The 22156-nt window shown below is 54.7% G+C and overlaps 1 protein-coding gene across 2 annotated transcripts in view; it reads left to right on the top strand.

The window, feature by feature from the left end:
* The window catches only part of ERCC1 (ERCC excision repair 1, endonuclease non-catalytic subunit), a 44943-nt gene that overhangs the window by 464 nt on the left and 22323 nt on the right, over window positions 1-22156 (top strand). The window contains exon 2 of one of the 2 annotated variants that reach the window (XM_054697247.1): window positions 1668-1776. Coding sequence is in view for 1 of the 2 variants with exons in the window: in XM_037516786.2 (XP_037372683.1) it covers window positions 18918-18940 (23 nt within the window). In the remaining variant the exon portion in view is untranslated. Of the gene's footprint in view, window positions 1-1667; window positions 1777-18902; window positions 18941-22156 lie in introns of those variants that run through there. The other variant, XM_037516786.2, reaches the window with a different exon arrangement.

Raw genomic sequence — 22156 nt, 5'->3', positions numbered from 1 at the left:
TATTTAGCACTTATCACCTGCCAGCTCCTGTACTAAGCCTTTCAATACAAAATTTGTAATCCTTAAGTCCACGTTGGAAGGGTAAGGGAGAAAACTCTGCATTTGATTAAAGAGGAAAACGATACTTGGAGAGATGAAGTGACTTGGCCAACAGCCCATCCGGAGAAATTCAAACTCGGAATTGTCAGACTCACAGCTCCTACTCTTTCTGATTTCTAAGAGCTGCCTGGTTCAGAGAAACTCCCTGGAAAACCTAAAACTTGGAAGTGTTTACATGACGGTGGGGGTCACAGTAGCTTCCACTCTTCAGGCGCTGTGAATCTTGCAGACCTAGCCCTGTCTGCTCACAGCGCACACAGCTGTGACCCAGACACGGAGGGAACACTGCTTGCCTAGGGACACCCAGTTAGGAAATGGGGTTGAAGTGTCTAATCCGGGTATTTGGTTGGTCACAGCCCCCAACACCCTTTGGGAAGGGTCCCAACAGCTGCTTCACAAATCTCAGAGATCACTGAGCACTTCCTTCCTAGTGTAGAGCCTGGGAGGCTGGCCCAGCCCCATCCCCCGAGGGAGAAGTTTTGAAAGTTGGTGAATCCCAGTGGTCCAGGGAGGGAGGGCCTGGCTCAGTGTCACACAGCAGGTCTGAGGTAGAACAGGAGAGGGAAGAGTCGGGAGATGTGGAAGATGAGGGTGGGCATGGAGTGGAGGTTAAGGTTTCCAGACGAAAGCCCGTCTCAAACCCACACTGTACCTTGTTCTCCCACACCCCTCTGTCTGTCACCTGTCTGGAAGTCAGAGAGGGACTAGGAGATGACACAGCAACCACCACCGGCAGTGACTCGGTCCAACATCAGACAGGGGAGGGACCCCTCACTCCCCTGTCTCATCCAAGCCCCTCATCTCCTCTCTGGTGGAACAAGGGAAAAACACAAGTACCTACCCTGGGGGCCAAAGACCTTCACACCCCACACAAGGGCACAAACACCCACACAGTCACTGGCAATTACTCATAAGCCCTAACACATGGTCATGCAGGCATTCACCTCTCAGCAGCAGCACAGACAGACACACTGATGCAAACACCTTCACTACACGTGCGCGTCACACATGCTCTGCACACCAGTCACAAGAGTGAATTCTCCCAGAGCACTTATATTTACTTACTTTATTCTCGCCACCTCCTCTGAAGTAAGAAGTATCATTTTATTTTGTTTTTTAAAGATTTATTTATTTATGCGTACAACAGCTGGGGTACAGGCCAGAAGTATGGGGGGGGGGTGAGAGGATTCACCAGAGACAGAGTGGGGAGCAGAACAGGCAGACTGACGGAAATACACGTCAGGAGAGGTCTGCTGCTCCCTGTGGGTAGCTCCCTGGCTGGGGATCGAACTCGTGCTGCAGTGGCTGCGGATAGTTTCATAGTGCTGATGCTTAACTCCTTTTGCCACTGGGGAGGACCCAGAAGTATCATTTTATAGGCAAGAAAGTGGAGGCCCAGAGAGGTACAGCTAGTTCCTCAGAGTCACACAGGAAATTTACAGCAGAACTGGGATAAGAAGGCAGCATATGGAACTTCAGAGCATGTGCTTTTAACTCTTAGTAAATGAGTTGTGTATGTCACTGTAACCACACGCAGGTGGTCACACCATGCATTTGCCCCCTAACAGGGAGACCTAGGATCTAGATGGCCTGAGCTTACATTCTGACCTCACCACTTAGTAAGTGGGTGAACTTGAACTAGTGATACCTGGAGCCTCGGTTTCCTCACCTGGGAAGGTAGGTGCTCAGCTTCTGGGGCTGGTGGAAGGATTGCAAGACTGCCTGGCACATTGTAGGGGCTGATTTTGTCATTGAAACAAAGCCAAAGTTTGCAGGTGTAAACATCCTAGAGATGTCAGCTGGAAGCAGAGACATGCAAAGTTGAATTATTAATATAATAATTATAATATTATGATTAATATAATTTTTGTGGGCCCTAAGCACTTTTGCCTTCCTGGGCCTCTTCCTTCAAAAAGGGCATCTTTAAAATGGTATGTGTTACCTAAATGACTGTGTTAACCTAAAGACGATGTTATATAGCTCAAAGCATTTTCTTAGAAGGGTCTAGTACAGCACCCTCTGTGCCTAAGGGGAGAGTTGGCCCTTGGGACAGACGGACAGACAGACAGACACACACACACACATACACTCTTTTACATGGGCCTACAGAGCATGGGGTGGTCAAGACCAGTCTCTTTCTCTGAGGTTTAATCCTAGGGGCCTTCCTGGAGGAGGAGGACCTCAGTGTAGGGGAGAAGGCAGGCCGCCTGCCCTGGCTCCTGAGGCCTTGGCTGTGCTTGGGTAGGTGGGATGGGGCCTTGGCTTTCTGGCCCCATAGATGAGAGATGAGGTGGTTCAAAGCACCCTCTAAACAGTCCAGGTCTGGCTTTGCCAGAAACAAATCTCAGCACGTCCTTCCTTTGGTAAAACCCCTGCCACTCTCCTCCCCTACCATTTTCCCATCCACCGAGCAAGCAAGAAGGTTGGATGACCGTAGGTTTGAGAGAAATTCAGGCTCGGCAACTTAATAAAAAAAAAAAAGGAGGCGGATGCTATACTCCATGCTTCCACTCACAATATCTCAGTTATTCTCACACAACACCAACCCCATAAGTAGGTTCTGTTATTAGCCCATTGTACAGGGAAGGAAATGAGGCCAGGGGGAGGTAAAGCCTGAGAGCAGTGCTTCTGGCTGTAATATGATCCAGAAGCCCCTGGGGATCACTTATAATACAGATGTGGCCCCATCTTCTGCATTTCCAAGAAGCCCTCCAGCAATGCCAATGCCTCAGCTTCAGCTCCAAAAGAAAGGTCTGTCAGCGTTTCTGAGGCCTGCAAGGAGGGGGGTTAGCATGTGCGCACGTGTGTGTGTGTGTGTGTAGGTGTGTAGGTGTGCCCTGTGCTGGGACTGTGACCTCCCTAAGGGTAGGGCCTGGCTGGTTAGTAAATGTTGCCTCCTGGGTGCCCAGCATTGAAGACAGAGGGTAACTGGCTGGACCAGCTCCCCTCGGAGCAGTCCCGGAGGCTTCCTGAAGGAAGTGTCCTGGTGTTTCAGAGAATCAGAGTGGTCCAGCCTGGTGACTCTGATCTTGACCTACATTCTGCTTTCAAACTGCAGACTCACCATGACCCAAGAGGCTGAGCATGACCTCACCCGGGCTAACCCTCCCTTTTTCCTACTCACTTCTCCCTCCTCCCTTTCATGTCCTGAGGCTATGATCTCTCCCTGATTATAGGGTCTTACTATATGCTCTGCTGTCTTCCTAAGAAAGTCTCTTCCCCTTGCTTCCTCGGCCTCAAGGTCTCTTCCTGTAGGTCTCAGTTCCCATATCCCCTCTTCCAAGAAGCCCTCCCTGGGCTGTTGCCCCTCGCCTAGGACCCCAATCTGGATTCATCACTGTCTGGTCTGTCTCCCCCATTGGGAGCCCTGTGAGGCCTAGGCACTGCCATATCCTCAGCACAGTGCCAGTCACCTAGTAGTTGCTCAATAAATGTATGTTGATTACATGAACGTTCACATCCACGACCTCTGACAGATTGTCTCTGGCAGAAACATGGACGGAATTGTGTTGATGGAGGGAGAGGGCCTAGACCTGTGGACAAGCAGGGAGACTGTACATGGCTGTCCAGGTGTTAGTGAATGACTCACCTGTCTGTCCTTCCTGCCTGTTCCTAGGGCAGAACTGAGCTGGGACTTTTCAGAAAGGGGAGTGGGTGTCCAGACTTATTGGCATGGGAAGGAGGAGGCTTGGTTTCCAGAATCCAAATGGAAGAAACCGAAAGACTCACAGGGAGACAATACAGTATATGTGCTCATACCTTTGACCCCTGTCTGCACAGACACCCAGATAAGTAAGCAAGCACGCAGTCGCACACAGAGAGCTAAACACACACAGTTGCACGCACACATCACAGAATTTTGTACACACTGAACCACAGATACAGATAGGCACAAACCTGCAGGGCCAAGGCACCCCCACCAGGCATCTCCCAGCACTGTGGACTCAGGAAATTTCTTAGCTATCCTGACTTGTCAGAGGCCACCCACAGTCCCAGGGGCACAAAGAGCTTCCACAGACTTGCTCAGATTTGCATCAAAACCTACAGAACCAGGCATCTATAGGCACAAAGACACACAGAATCACACACCCAGCTCCCATCACTATGCAGACTCTCTCCCACGCACCACGCACGCGCACAATAACACACAGTTTCACATTTGTGGGCATGTAGAATCAGAGCTAAGCTCCTCTGTACGGTGGGCTGTCTCTCCTAGCTTTGTTCGGAGGAGTACATGTCTAGAACAGTGCCTGGGAGAAAGCATGCTCCCTGTAAATGTGGGCTGTTACAACAATGATTATTATCACTCCCACTTGACAGATAAGGAAACTGAGGCCTGTCTCCTTAGGGAACTCATCTAACCTGTAGGTTGTGCAGAATGAGGTCCCAAGGTCCTGGGGTGCTTTGAGCCAGAGCTTCCCCAAGCTGAGGTTCTGGATGGGTGTGCTTGCGTGTGCGTGTGTGCGTGTGTGCACGCAAGGTGTGGCAATTCCATTGTTCATTGACCCCATGATTCTTGCGCAAACATGCAGAAGGTTCCCACCCCCTGTGGGTCGTCCAGTCGCTGCCCACAACCCACAGCCTCACAGTCACGCCCACTCGGGCTTCCTCTTTGCCGCCCAGGAGCGTCCCCACATTCTCCTTCCTGCACCTTGAAGCCGCCTGTGGCTGGGTGGTCTCTGGCTGCAGCCACTCTGTCCCTGACTCAGGCCCATGCCCCCTCACTGACCCCAATGCGGCCTGCTGCCCCCGCAGCCAGACGGCCACGCGGGCGTGGACTGCGGGGTCACTAGGGGCCACGTGCCCTAGCCCGAGGTGGCTGAATTCCGCCTGTGATTCAATCCACTTGTCTAGGCGGCTGGGGGTACCCTGGCCGGGTGATGTCAGCGGCCAGGTATGCGGCCTGGGTTTCTCTGAGGTGACTCAGGCGCCTGGGCTACCCTATCCCTCCTGCAGACACACTGGGCATTTGTCCAGGGCCCAGGCCGGCTGCTCCCTCCCGCCCCCTCCACACTCCTGGCTGCCCTGCATAGTGGGAGCAGAGGGGCCAGGGGATAGATGCCCAGAAGCTAGGGCCCCAGGCCAGCTCTGGCCACTCACCAGCCTGCCCCACCTGCCTCAAGGCCAGGACTCACAGACTGATGTGGGATGAATTTATTCATTCATTTAATCGAGTTTTCACACAGTTAATCAGCAGTGTAGGGTAGGCAAGAACCCTTGGTGCTGGGGGCTGAGCTAGGAATAACAAAGGCCCAACACAATGGCCAGGTCGGAAGTTACTGGAATTGCTATTGTTACCCCTCCTCATTCTCCCTTGGCCTGCAAGACTCAGGCTGGTTTCAGTTCCTCCAAGCAGTTCCAGCTTCTTTTATCCCTCAATCTTTGGAGGAACTATTTTCAGGGATCTTCCAGAAAGGAAGATTCTAGAACCTTCTACTCATTGACTTCAGCAGATGATGCTCTTTCTTCCTTCCTGGTCTTTCTACATCACAACCCATTCAATAGTTGGACCTCTTTTCCCCAGCCCACCCATGTCTGCCATCTGATCCTGGTGGATCTTGGACACACTATGTGCTCACTGCCCCAGGGTCACCACTTATAGACACAGCTTCACTTGACCACAGCCACCTGGAGGTGGCTCATTTTATAGGAGGGGAACGGACTCAGAATATTATGGTTTTTACCAACTCAGGACCACAGTGTCCTTAACTCGGATTCTGGACTCAGGGTACAGGGGCACACAAAGAGGAAGTAATAATATCACTCTCTGCATTTTATAAACATTTATTTTGTACCAGGCACGTTCTAAGACCTCATTTACTCCCCACAACAGTTCCAGGAGTGGGCACGATGATTGTCCCCATTGACAGATGAGAAAACTGAAGGGCATGGAGGTCCTAGTGCTAATACTGTGAGAATCACACAGTTGCAGCCCGTAAGTGCTGGCAGAAGCCCTGCTGTGCGTCACGTAGGGTGGTAGGTGCTGAAAACCAGGGCTACACTGCTACTGAGACCCATCTATGTATGTTCCACTGGACACACAAAGCACACACAGGGTCACCCACCCAGAACCACTCACACAGTTACGCAGACATGTGCTCCTGCCAGGGACACATGTGAGCCATGGATTCAGTTACTGATGGAAACACCTACTATGTGCTTGTCCGTGCTGGGGACCCAGCCGTGACCACAACAGACCAGGGCCCTGCCCTCACAGGGTGCCCAGTCCAGTGGGGAGACAGACAATAGACAAACAGACAAATCTATAATTAGAAATTGTGATAAGTGCTGTAGAGAGAACTCTCAGGGATAATTGCACACAAACAGAAAATTGTGTAGTTACATCCAGATATCCATGCACAGATTCAGAATCACACAAACATGGAAATGCAAGCTAGAGGCAAGGTCACCGCCTGCTGCATCGGTCCTTACACACTCGTGGTTCACATAGGACTGCGTGCACGCACGCTCGCATGCACACACACACACACACACACACACATTTCCAGCCAGCAGGACTGCAAATACCCACACAGTCAGCTACACCAGTGCAAACCAGGGGAACAGCTTGCTCAGTGGCCAGCTGCTCTCCCACACCTCATGCTCACTCTCACACAGGAAAAACCAGATGTGCACAGTGTGACTGGCCGAGCCACTCACCTCCAGTCACATCCATTTACTGTCGCATACCCAGTTCCTTCTCTCTGCTTGGAGATTCGCCCCAGCCCTGGTCACATGAAGCTACAGGATGGGGGGTGTTGGGGGTGAGTAATTAGAACCTCCCAGCTGTGGACAGCTTCCCGGACACAGGAGGAAAGGACGGCGGGGCTGCCTGTCAGATGAAGGAGACTCGAGACAGGCAAGAGAATCCGAGGGGAGCAGGAAAAGGAACGGGAGGGGGCATTTCTGGATGCGGGTCCGAGTGTGTGTGTGTATGTGTGTGTGTCCAGATCGTCCACCGTGCTTGTCTCCACCGGTTGGGACCCCCGTGGCAACAGTGCCCTCAGATACCCCGGAGCCTGAGGCAAAAGGCAGACCAGAGAGGCGAGCGTGTGTCTATTTTGGTTGTCACTGTTTGGGGGAATATGAGACAGTCCCGGCGCGGGAGAAGCTGGACAGACACACACGTCTGGGAGGAGGGGGCGCAGACGGACAGATACCCGAGCGGAGGCGGTCGTAGGTCAGACGGGAGGAGCGGGGAACAAGCAGACGGCGGCTGCCTAAAGGGAAACCGGCAATTTGGGAACCCGGGTCTCCCCCGCTCCCATCACCGCAGCCCCCCCACCCCGGGCTCCCAGGCGTCCCGTCTGTCCGCCGGGGCCGGTCCCGGTTGCACCCTACCCGGCCGCGCGGCCGGGCCCGGGACAAACAGCCTTTCTGTTGCTGGGCGACGGCGTTCCACAGCCTGTCGCGTCACCGCGTCTGTGCGGGCGGGGGAGGGGGGCGCACGGAGACGGCCGCCGCGTCGTTTGTTGACGTTGCCCGGCAACCACTGCGGCGCTGCCGGGCAACGCCGGCCGACTGTTCGCTCTCTTAAAGGGGCCGGAACTTTTTTTTTTTTAACTGGAGGCGACCCGGGCAGAGCAGGAGCGGGAGAGCAGAGGGTCGCTCCCAGGCGTCGTGGACATATAGGGCATGGGAGGCTGAATTAGGGCCCCCGGAGGTGAGACGAGGCGGCTGGAGCTGTTGATATTTGAGCTGCAGTATTGGAGACTTTAGGGGTGAATGTTAGATTGATTGCACGTGTGTCTTGGTGCTCTTGCGGGCACATCCTCCTGGAAACGGTGGCAGAGATGAAAGGCTAGAGACGCATGGGTTCAGCTATCCGCTCTGTGACCTTCACTTGTGACTTCCTTCCCCCTTTCTTCCGATAATCGGGGCCAACACTTCACCCACCTCCAGAATTGAGTGTATGAAACCCTGCTAAGCACTTAGCACACTGTAAGTGCCCTGTGCATAACAGGCATAACTATGTTATCTAATAACCTCAGCCCCCACCTCACTGGGTTTTGGAGTAAATGAGATGGTGTTTGTACTTACTGCAGCGCAGTGCTCCCGGTGTATGGGGACTGTTGTGTTATTTCTGCTGTTCTTTATTATTGTTATATACTCTACTCTGTAAAGGACACAACAGGGCTCTTAGAGGCCCGGCAGTGGTTTTTCTCTGGTCTCCGGTGCAAAGACTATTGGAGTAGGCAGATGTGGTTAGAGTCCTTGACCTGCTGTGCCCTGGCTGTGTGACCCCATGCAAGTATCTTGCCCTCTCTGGCCCTCTGCTTCCTCTTCAGTGGAACTCTTGATCTCTCACATATCACGGAGTCATTTCCAGGTAAAAGTCCTGGGTGAGGGGTCCCCTCTGACTGGGCGTGTTGGGCCAGGGCCCCAGGTCTGCTGTATGACTCACGGGACTGTGTTATATAAAACTCCTAGATTCTGCACAGAGGGCAGGTTATATAAACGTGTTTAATGTGCACCTGACATATCAGGCCTGGGAGGGGACCTGGCTTGGTAAGCTTGCAATTGCCAAACTCTGGCACCAACTGCTTCTAGGAATTAGGACTTATAAAATGTGGACCACAGGTAGACATTTGAAAGAAAATGTGACCCTCTTGGGGTCTCTGTATTGCCATAAATGACTACCTCACCAGCGTTGGCCTCTGTCAGCTCTGCATCTTTCTGATATCTTGCTATCTCTGTCTCACCATCTTTTTTTTTTTTTTTTAAGATTTATTTATTTATGCATACAACAGCTGGGCTGTAGGCCAGAGGTGCAGGGGGGTGAGAGGATTCACCAGAGACAGAGTGGGGAGCAGAACAAGCGGATTGACGGAAATACACTGCTGAGGGGAGCAACAGGGAGACAGGAGAGGTCTGCTGTGCCATGTGGGTAGCTCCCTGGCCGGGGATCAAACTCATGCTGCAGTGGCTGCAGATAGCTTCATAGTGCTGAGACTTAACTCTTTGCGTCACCAGGGAGGCCCTGTCTCACAATCTCTGTGGACCTCTGTTCTTCTGTTCCCCAGTTTCTTTCTGGGTGTTTGTGCTCCCTCTCCCACCCCCCACATCCTGACCCTTCACCATCTCTCTCTGTGATTTGCTTTTATTAACTTCCAAACTTGCTCCTAAAAGGATTCCAAGGAGGATCTGGACACATGGCCCACTGTTATGCTGGGAAGGCCCCGCCTTACTGGGCCTCTGCACTTCCCTGACTGCAAAATTAGGTGGAGTAACCAGTGCAAGTCCCCAGGGATCCCAATCCCTGGAAGAGCTTTTTAAAGGTAGATGTCTCCAGACCCACATGCGAGAGCTGTGGGTCAGATTCTCAGAGAAGGAGGTGGCAGGGGTTATGACATGTGACACCTTCTGCCGGGTGACTCGGCAGCTGGCTCGAACGGTTGACTTGGGGTTTTCACACACTTGCCCTGGGCCATTTTTTGATGCCACAAAATAGGTGAGACAAAGACACGTGGCCACCGCTGAGTGAGAGAGACAGAGCTGGTGGTAAAGTGGGGTCAGAGGGGAAGAGACAAAGGTAGCCACATAGAGACACAGGGGAAGATGAGGGAGACACAGATACCACTTCAGAGAGATGCAGAGACACAGAGAACTAGAGAAATCGCTCATTTTGTGCATGACACTGACAACGGCCGCCACGGTGGAGGGGCAGGTGCTTGTCTGCTTGCGAAGGTGTGACTATGTTTAACAGGTCGCTGCAGGCAGCCCTGGGGTGTGCCGGTCGGTCCCGTGCTTGAACATGGAAGGTTCTGGGTGGAACCTTTTTGCATGTACCTGCCTGCCTCCAAGCAGTGTCCTGGGGCAGCCTAGGTGACGGCTCACAACCGGAACACCAGTTGGACAGCATTCTCCCCAACAGGCCTCTGAGTGTGGCTGATGAGGAGGTCACCTTAGGTGGCATGAGCCCACCGGGAGGAGTGTGTGCGGATTTCTAGGCACTGAAGGCGTGTGTCTGGGTGTGTGGACTCAGGAGCCATGACTAGTGGAGCCGGATGGAGCTTTGTGAATCTTTTTTTTTTTTAATGCTTTTTTTTAATTTTTAATAGAGGCATGCTTTATTTATTTATTTGTTTGTTTTGTTTATACATGCACTGGGTACAGTCAGAAGCGCGGGAGGGTGAGAGAATTCACCAGAGCCAGAGCGGGGAGCAGAGCAGGCAGAAGGACCGAAGTACACTGCTGAGGGAAGCAGCGGGCGGCAGGAGAGGTCTGAGCGCCATGTGGGACCCTCCTCCAGTGGCCAGGGAGCAGCCAGGGCGCCGCAGAGGCCGCGGGCGGCTTCGCAACCCAGCGCTCAACCGCTGCGCCACCGGGGAGGCCCTGGAGCTTTGTGAATCTTTGGGCAAGCTGATGACCTGTCTGTGCCTCCGTTTCTGCATCTGTAAAATGGGGGTGATCATGACGGCTGCGGTGACTGCTGCCATCTACTGAGGGCTTGCCACCAGGTGCCTGCCAGCAGACGCTGCAGCTTTGAGTTGAAACACCTCCCGAATCTCGTCTCTGCCACCCTGATCGTCCCAGTCACCCTCTCCTCTTGCCTGGACCAGTGCTGCAGCTCCCAGGGGTCTCTCTGCCTGTACCCTGGCCTCTCGAAGCCTGTCCCCCTCTGCAACCAGAGGGTGCTGTTGGAATCTAAATCAGTTCATGCACCTCCTCTTTTGCTCATGGCTCCTGACTCAGAGTCAAAGGCCTCCCCACAGCCCGTGAGGTCCTGCAATCTGTCCTGTGGTCTCTGACCTCGGCTTTGCCACTCTGCTCCCGCCCTGGCCTCCTCCCTGTCTCTGCAGACAGGCTTCCACCTTCGGACCTTTGCACTGGCTGCTCTCTCTGACCTGGAGACTCTCAGTCCAGACGTCTGAGTCTCCTTCACCCACTCCCAGTCTGTGCTCAAGCATCACCTTCTCCTTTGGGCCTGCCCTGCCCACCCTGTTGAAAACCGTAGCCCTCCCGGCCTCTCCACCTCCCAGCACTTACTGTGTCCCAGTGGGCTGGCTAATTTGCTTATTTATGCCTAAGTCCTGTTCGTCACTGCCCGCCTTCCCACTCCCAAAGTGTAAACTCTCAGGGTGGAGGCCACATCTCCCACCTGTCCACACTTACACACCAGCACTTGCCACCCTGTCTGGCACATAGTAGGTGCTCAGTAAATATCTGTTGGGCGAATGAATGATGAATGGTCTGTACTAGCAATTGCTCTGGGGGCTCTAGGTCTGCGAATTAACTGCGGGTGTCACGACAGCCCTCTCAGCGCAGGGCTCCCCCTTTCACAGACTGGGAAACTGAGGGCCAGGGAGGGCAGTCCCTGGGTGGGCCGTGTTGACTCTCACTACCTCTGTGTATGTCGGGGCTTCCCTCCTTGCTGACCTCGCCGCCGCGCCCCGACAGCTCCCGCGGGCCTCGGCCTCCACGCGGGGTTTGCTGCGGGCCCCCGAATCTCCGCTTCCGAGCTGTCTGCGGGTCTCGGGGCTCCGGGTCCCGAGGCCGCAGCAGGGAGGCCCGCCCCGGGCGGCCGCCCAGCCTCCACGTGCCGGCTCCGGGCGCCCTGGGGCGGGCGGGGCCTGTTGCCCGGAGACCAATGTTTTGCCGCCGCAAACTGGGTCTCTGGGCCACGGCGGGGGCGGCCTGGGAAGCCGCGCCGGGGCGTGGGAGCGGCCGGGGAGGGGCGCGGGCGGGCCGGGGCCTGGGGGTGGGGAGGGGCCAAGGGGCCGGGCGGGCGGCGGGCTTGGGGGCCGGAGGGACAGGGCTGGGCGGGAGGAAGAGGGGATATTCCGACAGTTTGGGGAGACCAGAAGGGAATGGGGGGGAGACTGGGATTAGGAGAAAAGTATTCGGAGTCAATTTCAGAAAGGGGGTTTGCCTGACAGATCTTGGGGAGACCTAGGGGGGAGATTGGGAGGGCCGGGGCAGGAGGGTGGGAGGTAGTTTTAGGGAGCCGGAAGAGACTCCCCGGGATGGGTGAGTGGAGGAGGCTGGGGCACCCGAGAGTTTCGGGGCTCAGGGAAGGAAAGTGATGCGTGAGGGCAGGGGGTTCAGGGGAGGAGGCGTGAGAGGTATTTGCCTGGACTGGAAAAAGCCCAATTGTTGGGGGGATACGAGACAGTGAGGGTAGAGAGTTTCGGGGAGATAAGGATCCTTGACAAGGGGGAGGCTGAACCGGGCCGGAAACCACGGTGAATCAGAAGAGGGGGCGCCCTTGCCACTTCCAGGCTCCTGGCGGGAGGGGCGCTCCCTGGCCATTGTCCCCAGGCTGCCCAGGACGTCCGGTGACTTCCCGGGGGACTCGCGGTCAGGTTATGTAACTCGGCCAGGCCGGGGGAGGAGCCGGGGCCGCTCTCCACGCCCCGCCACCAGCCCTGCCCCGGGTCGCATCCCCGAACTGCTGGTCTCGTCACGTGTGGGCGTGGCCCACGGGAGGGGCGAACCCCGGTTCAAGTCCACCCCCCTCCCACTGGAGAATCGGGGTGGGCGCCCCGGGGTGGCGTGGGGTGGGGTATCTCTAGCGAGACCACTGGCCGAGGGGGTGTGATGGCTGTGACCAGGAGAGTCAACTGAGTTTCAGGGGGAGCTGACCCCTTTCATCTGATTCATTCATTCAACAAAAATGTATTGAGCCCCTACTGTGTGCCTATAACCATCGGAGGGAACGGGGAGCCAGCAGAAAACTAAATACGTTCCTGATCACCTGAGGAGACTGAATCTGAACCCAGGGTCTGTCTGAATCAGGCCCCAGTCCCCAAACTGACTGGCTCCACCCACACTTCCTTGAAGGGGGAACTTTGTCACCAGACACAGCCCCCAAAGATAGAGATCTACCTCTGGGAGACCCTTCCCTAGCGATGGGGGCAGAATCCACATCGCAGCTGCAGTCCCTGGTGTCTGAATGGCTCTGAGGCCCCCACCCGCCCCATAGCCTGTCACTTCCTCCTATTCTCAGCCCCCCCACAGGGCATGACTAGAGATGCTGGTGGAACTGGGCTGTTGGCGAATCATTCAGACGTCATAACAGCAGGCTGTGCTATCATGGTGTCCCTGGGATGTCATCAAGCAGCCCCATATCCTCCAGTAACCACCACTGGGGTTCCTGCCAGCCGAGCAGGGGTGCAGCCCTGATACCAGTAGTATCTCAGCCTCTCCAAGGGGGTGATTTACTTCCATCAGAACCTTCATCAGAAAGCACTGGAAGGCACCTTTCTGGCTACCCTCACTCCTCCTCCAGGCAGCCTTCCTTGAACTCCCCCCTAACCCCCAGTTCCCTGTACTCTGGTCTTTTAAGCCTCCCCTCTTTGAGCTCACCCACTCCTGTACCTTCAGTTCTGAAAAGCTTTCAAAGCCTGGCTCTTTGCAGGACGCATGCCTGCACCTTCCAAAGCCTCAGCTTTCACTTCTCTAAAATGGGCACGGCCGTGTGCTTGGCTCAGATGCTGGGTGGTTTGAGAGTCACTTCTGTGATGGGCTTAGCACAGGACATTGTAGGAGCTCAGTAAATCCCATAGGCCTGGACACAAGGATAGGCCAGCAGTGAGAAGGGGGAGGGGGACCAGAGGGAGGAGAGGAATCCCTCTTCAAGGTATTCCCTACTGTGTTTGCCAATACATTTCCCTAAGATTAAAAAATATTTTTTATTTAAACATTTTTAAAGTTTATTTTTATAATTATTTAATTAACACTGGTTTACAACACTATATGAAAATTATTTACAGGGCCGCCATGGTGGCACAGGCGGTTGAGCGCTGCACTGGCACTGTGAAGCTGTCCACAGCCTCTGCAGTGTGAATTCGATCCCAGCGACCTCTCCTGTCCCGCCCGCTGCTCCCCTCAGCAGTGTATTCCATCAGGCTGCCTGTTCTGTTCCCCGCTCTGTCTCCGGTGAATCTTCTCACCCTCCCGCACATCTGGCCTGTACCCCGGTTCTTGTATAAATAAATCTTCAAAAAAAATTATTTACAAGTTACCCTCTTTGGACTTTGAAACTTATCTGAGCATCCTCACCCACACCTGTTTCTTCCTCCTCCTGAGCCTCTCAGGGACACCCCATCTACCCTGCTACCTGGGTGGAGACCTGGGCCTCAACCCATTTACTTGCCTCCCTCCACAGTCCCTCGCTAACAAAATGTGGGCCATCCTGCCTCCTGACTGTCATACCTGCCATCTCCTCCTCCTTTTGCTCCTCCCCTCCTCTCTTTAGTCTACCTCCAGCAGGCAGCCAAAGAAGTCTAAGTAAAGCATACACCTGCCCTTGCTCTCCCCTGCTCAGAACCTGCTGTAGCTCCCCGGTACCCTTAGGATAGTTCACCTCACTACCACCTGTGGTGCCCAGTTGGATCTGATCCTTGCTGTTTTTCCAGCCTAATTCAACCCCATGATTCTTCTTTTTTAAGATTTATTTTATTTATGTATGCATTCAAGAACAGAGGTGGGGGGCAGTGAGAGGATCCACCAGAGACAGAGTGGGGAGCAGAACAGGCAGATGTACTGAAATACACTGCTGAGGGGAGCAGCAGGGAGACAGGAGGGGTCTGCTATGCCATATGGGTCAGCACCCAGGAATGGAACTTGGGCTGCAGCGGCTAGTAGCTTGATAACGCTGAGACTTTAGCCCCTGTGCCACCAGGGAGGCCCCTCCATGATTCTTCTTGCCTCAGAGGATCCTCCAGCTCAATGCTTTTCCCTGGTGGTTGGCAGCCACCGTGCAGACAACAAAGCCCCGGGGGGTACCTGGCTGGAGCTTGCGTCCACTAGGGCCCAGGCACCTGTGGCAGCTTGAACTTGCGTCCCACCCCCAGTCAAGTAGTTCAACCTGAATTTTCCCAGAACAAACGTCAGTCGACCCTGCCCTAGGGCCACACCCTGCCCTGGGGCCACACAGGACAGGGCAGCTCCTCTGCCCTGTGATGTTTCAGGGACACGGGAAGATGCAGACAGCACTGCCTCTGAACCCCAGGGAAATGCTGTGTAAGACCTTTCCAAGTCCGGAGTAGGCGCCGCGCTGTCAGGTTGGGCCTGCACCGTGGAGGGCCTGGCAGGGGAGGCCCAGAGAGCAGGTTCTGGCTCCGCTGCCTGGAGCTGCCAAGTCCTGCAGGACTGGCCAGGGAGGAAACAATCGCAGTGGACTAGTGCGTGCCAGGCTGGGCCTGCCCTGGCGACACGCAGACCCCAACCTTGGCTCTAGACCTAGCCTGCCGCAGCCTGAACCCCGACACCGGGCACAGGATGCGCCCCAAACAGCCCCGCCTCACCTCAGTCCTGAAACTGGGCCCAAACCCAGATCTAAGCCCACCTCGTGCGCTGCAGAAACCGAGGAGTCACATCCTCACCCCCTCCCCGCTTGCTGGTCTTGTGACTGACTTCTCGTGACCTTCTTAGAGGTTGCTCTGAGGACGGGATGGCCGAGCAGAGTCGGAAAGGCAGATGCTGCTGGGCGGGAAGGGAGAACAGGGGCCGGTCGGTCAGGGCACGAGGATGAATTTGGCGGGGGGCTGGGGGCACAGCCGAGGCGGGCAGGGCTGGGGATGAAGCGTGGAGCGGGGAGAGGGGATAGTGACCCGGGGTGGGGATGCTGGGGAGGCAGAGGCCGGCCGGGTGGGGGACAGGAGACGGGGGGGGGGGCGGGGCAGCGGAGGGGGGCTGACGATGGGTTCGGGGGTGCGCGTGGGGTCGCAGCCTGGTGCCTGGCGAGCCCGGGGCCGGGGTGGGGCGGGCGGAGGCCGGCGGGGCTTCGCGGCGAGGCCCAGCCCCATCCCCCGGCCCCCCCGACGCCCCCTTCCGCTCCCCGGAAGCGCTGAGTCGTCCTGCCTTATCTGGGGGCCGCTATTTCGGGCCGGGCTCCCGAGCGCGGCGCCTATTTTTAGCCACGCTCGGGTAAAAATGGACGCGGCGCCGCGCGAGCTCCCGAGGCCGTGCGCGCCCCGCGCGAGCGCCGGGGCCCGGGGCGCGCGCCTGAGTCACCGCCCGCCCGCCGCGCCCCGCGGGGGGCCCTGGGCCGCGCGCCCCGACGCCCCGCGCCCGCCGGAGCCTCCCGGGTTCCGGCTGCGCCTGGGAGCCCTCGGGGCGCAGAACATTCCAGCGGCGGCGGGGAGCGTCCGCCGGGCTCCGGCTCCGGGTTTGACGCGCGCGCGGTGGACTTTACGCGCGCAGATGGCGGACTTTGGGGCAGGGGCGCCGCGCCCCCTGGTGGCCCGCGCGGGGATCGCCGGCCCCGAGCCCCCCCCCCCCCCCCCCCCCCCCGGCCCCCCACACCCATTTCCCGGACGAGGACACTGAGGCCCGGAGAGCAGCCCCGCCGGGGCCTCCGGTCGTGAACCGCAGGTATGATCGGTCAGCGCCGGCTTGCACACCTCCCTCCGTGGAGAGCTCATGACCTGTCAGGAAGCCGGGCGCTGCTGGTGTGTTATCAGTGGCGTGTAATGAGTCATTCAGCAAATATTTATGCAGGGCCTGCGTGGGTCAGGCTGAGTGCCAGGTGACGGGACACGGCAGTCAACGAGACAGAGGCCCCTGCCCTCATGGCGTGACGTCCTGGTGGGGGAGACGGACACTAAGGAAGATGATTTCAGATAGTGGTAAGCACTGGAAGAAAAAGTGGGGTGGTATATTAAAATAAAGGGGGTGCTTTGGGAAGGCAGTCGGGAAGACCTCTCTCCTGGGAGGTGATCCTTCCGTGCAACCGGAATGATGAGAACAATGACCTTCTCCTTTGATTCAAGGCCTGATGCCGTTTCATAGGCCTAGAGACAGAGGCCAAAAGAGGACCCAGTTGGGGGCTGAGTTTGCAGAGTGTGTAGGTGGCAGGAGCTTCTACTGTGTAGATTATTGAGCTTTGGATTTGGTCCCCTCCCCAGCTGGGGGGCTCACTCTCTGCAGCCTGTAGGTGCCCTTCATCATTTGCAGTGGTAACACCTGATCACTATTTGAGAGCGAACAGCTGCCATCTATCCAGCTCCACTCTTTGCCGGGAAGTCTGGTAAATGCTTTATCTGCATATTCCAGCTGAATCCTCACCACCCAGGTCTTAGGAAGTGAGGTGCCAATCCCACACCCCATCGACAGATGAGGAGACCTGTTTCCCAGCTCCCTTACCGCCCAGCCACGGGGCATCTGTGGCTTTGTTTGTCTTCAGCTTGTTTTTTGGGAAACCTTTAGAAATTTTGGTTTACTTGGTTGTCTTAGGGTTCACCCCACCCTCCTCCAGAGAAGGGCACATGACAGGGGCCCAGCCATCCAGAGCATTCCCGTCCTCTGTCCACTCAGGACAGTCATTGTTCAGAGGTGGGCATGAGACCTGGTTGGGTCAGTGAATGATAGGACTGTGGACAGACCTGTCTTCTCCGAGGGTGGGAGGTGGCCTGGAATTTCTGGGGTCATATTTACTACCTCAAGGAAAGTCTTCTTGAGGAAAAAAACTCAGAACTGTGGAACAGCGACTTCACATCATTTTAGCTCCTGGATCAAGCTGTGACTGAAGGCAGGATACCCCTTGACCCTTTAGCAACCTGAGCCAATATATCTCCCTGAACTAGTTTGCATTTGTTGGTTTTTTTTTTTTTTAGATGTTGGCATTTATTTATTTATTTATTTATTTATTTATTTATTTATTTATTTATACAAGCACTGGGTACAGTCAGAAGTGCCAGAGGGTGAGAGAATTCACCAGAGCCAGAGCTGGGAGCAGAGCAGGAGCCTCCTCCGGTGGCCGGGGAGCAGCCGGGGATTGAACCGGCGCTGCAGAGGCTGCGGGCAGCTTCGGGCAGCTTCGGGCAGCTTCGCAACCCAGCGCTCAAACGCTGCGCCACCAGGGAGGCCCACTAGTTTGCATTTGAATCCCAGAGACTCCTGATGAATTTGCTTTCCAATCCCTGCAGGAATTTGTGCCGGAACTGGTCCTGACACTTTCCACTGCCTCAGTCCTTGGGAATAAGTGACTACTCCCCTAAAGCCCCTGCTCCCCACATACTGCTCCCCACGGGGGCTTGGATTGCTCATGGGGGTGGTGCTGGGCGCCCCCCACTAGGCAGGCATTCCTGCAGGGGTGGGGTGGGTCCAGGTCTGCGCATCTCCTGGTCCCCAGGTGTAGATCCAGGTAAGAGCCTGGGTACTGAGGCTGCTCCCCTGGGCAGGGTCATGCTCACGACTAGTCCCCCCTCCCACTTTATCCCACTCTGCACTCCTTCCTGGCCTCCTGCCTCAGTCCTGCCCTTCCTGTCGGGAGGATCTTGCTACACCACAAACCTGCCCCTGTCAGCTCTTCCCCGGCTCAGAGCCTGCTATGGCTCTCCAGTGGCCAGTCCTGTGACCCACAAGAACCTCTTAGCCAGAGCATTGCTGCCTTCAGCCCCATCTCCTACCTTCCCACCTCTCCACACAGGCATGCTGGGTCTGCCCTCAGAACCCAGCTGCTTGCCTTTTTCCAAAGTCATTGCAAACTTGAACTTTCCATAGTGACCTTGAGCTTCTGGTTCCTTCTGCCGGGAATACCTTTCTTCCACCACCCAGTAAAACATTCCCTAGTCCTTCAGGGCCCAAGTGTGCCATCCCCTCCTTGAGAAACCTTGCTGTCTTCCTCCCCTTCAGCCCAGCTCATCTCCAGGAAGCCTGGTGGGTGGGGCTGAACCCGGTGGGGACTGTGGGCTGAGATCTTTGTGGCTCCACCTCCTTGAGTTCTCCCGAAACCTTGAAGGCAGTGGAATAAACAGCCCCAGCTCCGGGTGCAGACATCCAGGCTCCTGGAGGCCCAGGGCCTCCCTGAAACTGGTGAGGGGGCAGTCAGGATTCGACCCAGGACCTCAGGCAACCTGGCTCCTCTGAGGATGAGAATATCCACCTCAGCTCTGTAAGTTTCCATTCTTTTTTTTTTTTTAGAGATTTATTTATTTATTATTATTATTTTTAAAACTCAACAGTAAGAAAGCCCACTTTATTTTTTTTTAAAGATTTATTTATTTATTATTTATACAAGCACTGGGTACAGTCAGAAGCACGGGAGGGCGAGAGAATTCACGAGAGCCAGAGCGGGGAGCAGAGCAGGCAGAAGGACCTAAGGACACTGCTGAGGGGAGCAGGGGGCGGCAGGAGAGGTCTGCTGCGCCATGTGGGTAGCTCCCTGGACAGCCAGGGATCGAACTCATGCTGCAGAGGCTGCAGACAGCTTCATAGGTTATATCCCAATCTCTTGCGCCTCCAGGGAAACCCTGTAAGTTTCCATTCTATAACATTCTCAGTAGAGACAGGGATATAATTTATGAATAAAATAAACTTTAGAGTGACCTCAAGTCCCGTGTGGCACCATGGCCTCCCAGTTAAGTCTCAGTTTTCATTTGACACAGTGGGGGCATTTAGGAACTGCCTTTGTTTCCCACGGTTAATTATTAAATTTTTTATAAGAACCTCTTCTAAGCTATCTGAATAATGTCATCATTGAAAACTTCAGACTAATTGAGACTCAAGAAATACTATAGGGCTTCCCCGGTGGCGCAGCGGTTGAGCGCTGGGTTGCGAAGCTGCCCGCGGCCTCTGCCGCGCCGGTTCGATCCCCGGCTGCTCCCCGGCCACCGGAGGAGGGTCCCACATGGCGCGCAGACCTCTCCTGCCGCCCGCTGCTCCCCTCAGCAGTGTACTTCGGTCCTTCTGCCTGCTCTGCCCCTGCTCTGGCTCTGGTGAATTCTCTCACCCTCCCGCGCTTCTGACTGTACCCAGTGCATGTATAAACGAACAAACAAACAAACAAATAAATAAATAAATAAAACATGCCTTAAAAAAAAAAAAAAAAAAAAAAAAAGAAATACTATAAAAATAATAATGTTCAGTCTTTTTTTTCTTTCATTATTTATTTCTCCCCCTTTCTCCCTTAAAAGATTCCTTATTTCTGCCCTTTTTTTTTTCCTTCCCTCCCCCTGGGACCCCAGTTAGAGATGGAAACGCTTGTTGCCTGCATCTCCCACCTCGAGTGCCTTTCTCTTATTTTCCTCTGGGATTCACCTTTGATCTTTTCTGTCTTAAACTCATGCTCCCCACTGTTTTTTTGGCATAGAAGAACTGGAATGTAGGTCTGAAGTGCTGGGGGTGAGAGGATTCACCAGAGACAGAGTGGGGAGCAGAATAGGTGGATTGACTGAAATACACTAATGAGGGGAGCAGCGGGGAGACAGGAGAGGTCTGCTGCGCTATGTGGGTAGCTCCCTGGCTGGGGATCCAACTCAGGCCATAGGGGTGGCAACACTGAGACTTAACCCTTAGGCTACCAGGGAGGCTCTGTTTATATCTTTTATTTAACCAGCTGTATACAAAATATTATTTTAACACATCTTCAGGATCAGCAGTTATTAATGAGTGATGAGCAATGTCACATGATTTTTTGTTGCACTATGTCTTCGAAATGCCTTGTGGGTTTTTTTTTTTTTTTTTTAAGATTTTATTTATTTATTTATATAAGCACTGGGTACAGTCAGAAGCGCGGGAGGGTGAGAGGATTCACCAGAGCCAGAGCGGAGAGCAGAACAGGCAGACTGACAAAATACACTGCTGAGGGGAGCAGCGGGCCCAGCAGGAGAGGTCTGTCGCGCCATGTGGGACCCTCACCGGTGGCCGGGGATCGAACCAGCACTGCAGAGGCTGCAGGCAGCTTCGCAACCCAGTGCTCAACCGCTGTTCTACCGGGGAGGCCCCCTTGTGGGTTTTTTTTAAAAGATGAATTTTATGCATACAAGAGCTGGGCTGTAGGCCAGAGGTGGGGGGTGGGTGGTGAGAGGATTCACCAGAGACAGAGTGGGGAGCAGAACAGGTGGATCTACTGAAATACACTGCTGAGGGGAGCAGCAGGGAGACAGGAGAGGTCTGCTGTGCCATGTGGGTCAGCTGCCTGGCTGGGGATCGAACTCATGCTGCAGTGGCTGGCGATAGCTTCATAGTGCTGAGCCTCCAGGGAGGCCCTGCCTTGTGGCTTTCATACTCAAGGCACATCTCATTTGGACTTGCCGTGTTTTAAGTTCTCAAGAACCATGTGCAGCCCACAGCTGCCATATTGGCCAGGACAGCCACAGCAGTGGTTGAGAGGCCGACCCTGGATCTGGCAGTGACTTCCCCAGAGTCCTCACCTAACCTCACGTAACAGGGAGTCACCAGGAGACAACAGGGTTGTGGTCGAGACCCCATACCCAACGCCAAACTCAGAGGGGTTCAAATGTCGCCTCTGAAACTTCTCAGCTGCAGCTCCAGCTTCTCTGCACCTTGGTTTATTGCTCTGAAAAGGAGAATCACCCCTTTCAAAATCATCAGGATTTTGTGAGGATTTAAATGAGTTAAGAGACATGCAACTTGAACAGGGCCTGGCATGGTTAAGCGCTGCGTGACCGTTGGCTTTTGTTATCATTTGGAGTTTCATGAAAGAGAACTTTTCACACAAACAGCTGAAGAATAAAGAGACTCCCTTAAGATTTCTCTCCCTCACCGTGAAAGGGGCCCAGGAGAAGGTGGGGAGCATCTTCTCCTAACAGCACCTACAGACTGCTCTGGGTTCTCACAGGAGAGTGCCCCAACATTCTATGCTGGAATTGGGGTATGCGATCACAGAGCTTCGGACCCCTCCCTCGTATTTTCCTGTTCCAATCTCTGTCATGGATTGAATGGAGCACCCCTCCTGCCACCCCTCTACCTACCCCAGGTCCTCCTAAGACCTGTGAATCTGAGCTGCTGGCAACAGGGTCTTTGTGATGCAGTCAAGGTAAGGACCTTGTGGCTAGGTCATCAAGGAACTCCAAGAGGAACTGTGCCTCTGTCTCTCCCTTCATGGATGGGGATAGTGAGATAAGTCCTCTCCAGGGCCGTGATGTGCAGTCTGTGAGAATCAATCAACTTTGTCCTTTGACAGCGTCCTCGACATCTTTGCAAATGTGATAAGAAAAAAATGAGATGTATATTCAGAAGGCCAGAGAGAAATCTGCCACCTGGGTTTTTGTTTTTTTTTTAAATATTTATTTATGCATACAAGAAGTGGGGTATACGACAGAGGTATGGGGAGTGAGAGGATTCACCAGAGACAGAGTGGGGAGCA

This window comes from Talpa occidentalis, unplaced genomic scaffold (genome assembly GCF_014898055.3).
Source record: "Talpa occidentalis isolate TD23 unplaced genomic scaffold, MPIMG_talOcc4v2.1 talOcc4.17, whole genome shotgun sequence".
In the NCBI taxonomy this organism is placed as follows: Eukaryota; Metazoa; Chordata; class Mammalia; order Eulipotyphla; family Talpidae; genus Talpa; species Talpa occidentalis.
The sequence above is the reverse complement of the archived record's forward strand: the minus strand, read 5'-3'. Positions and strand labels throughout refer to the sequence as shown.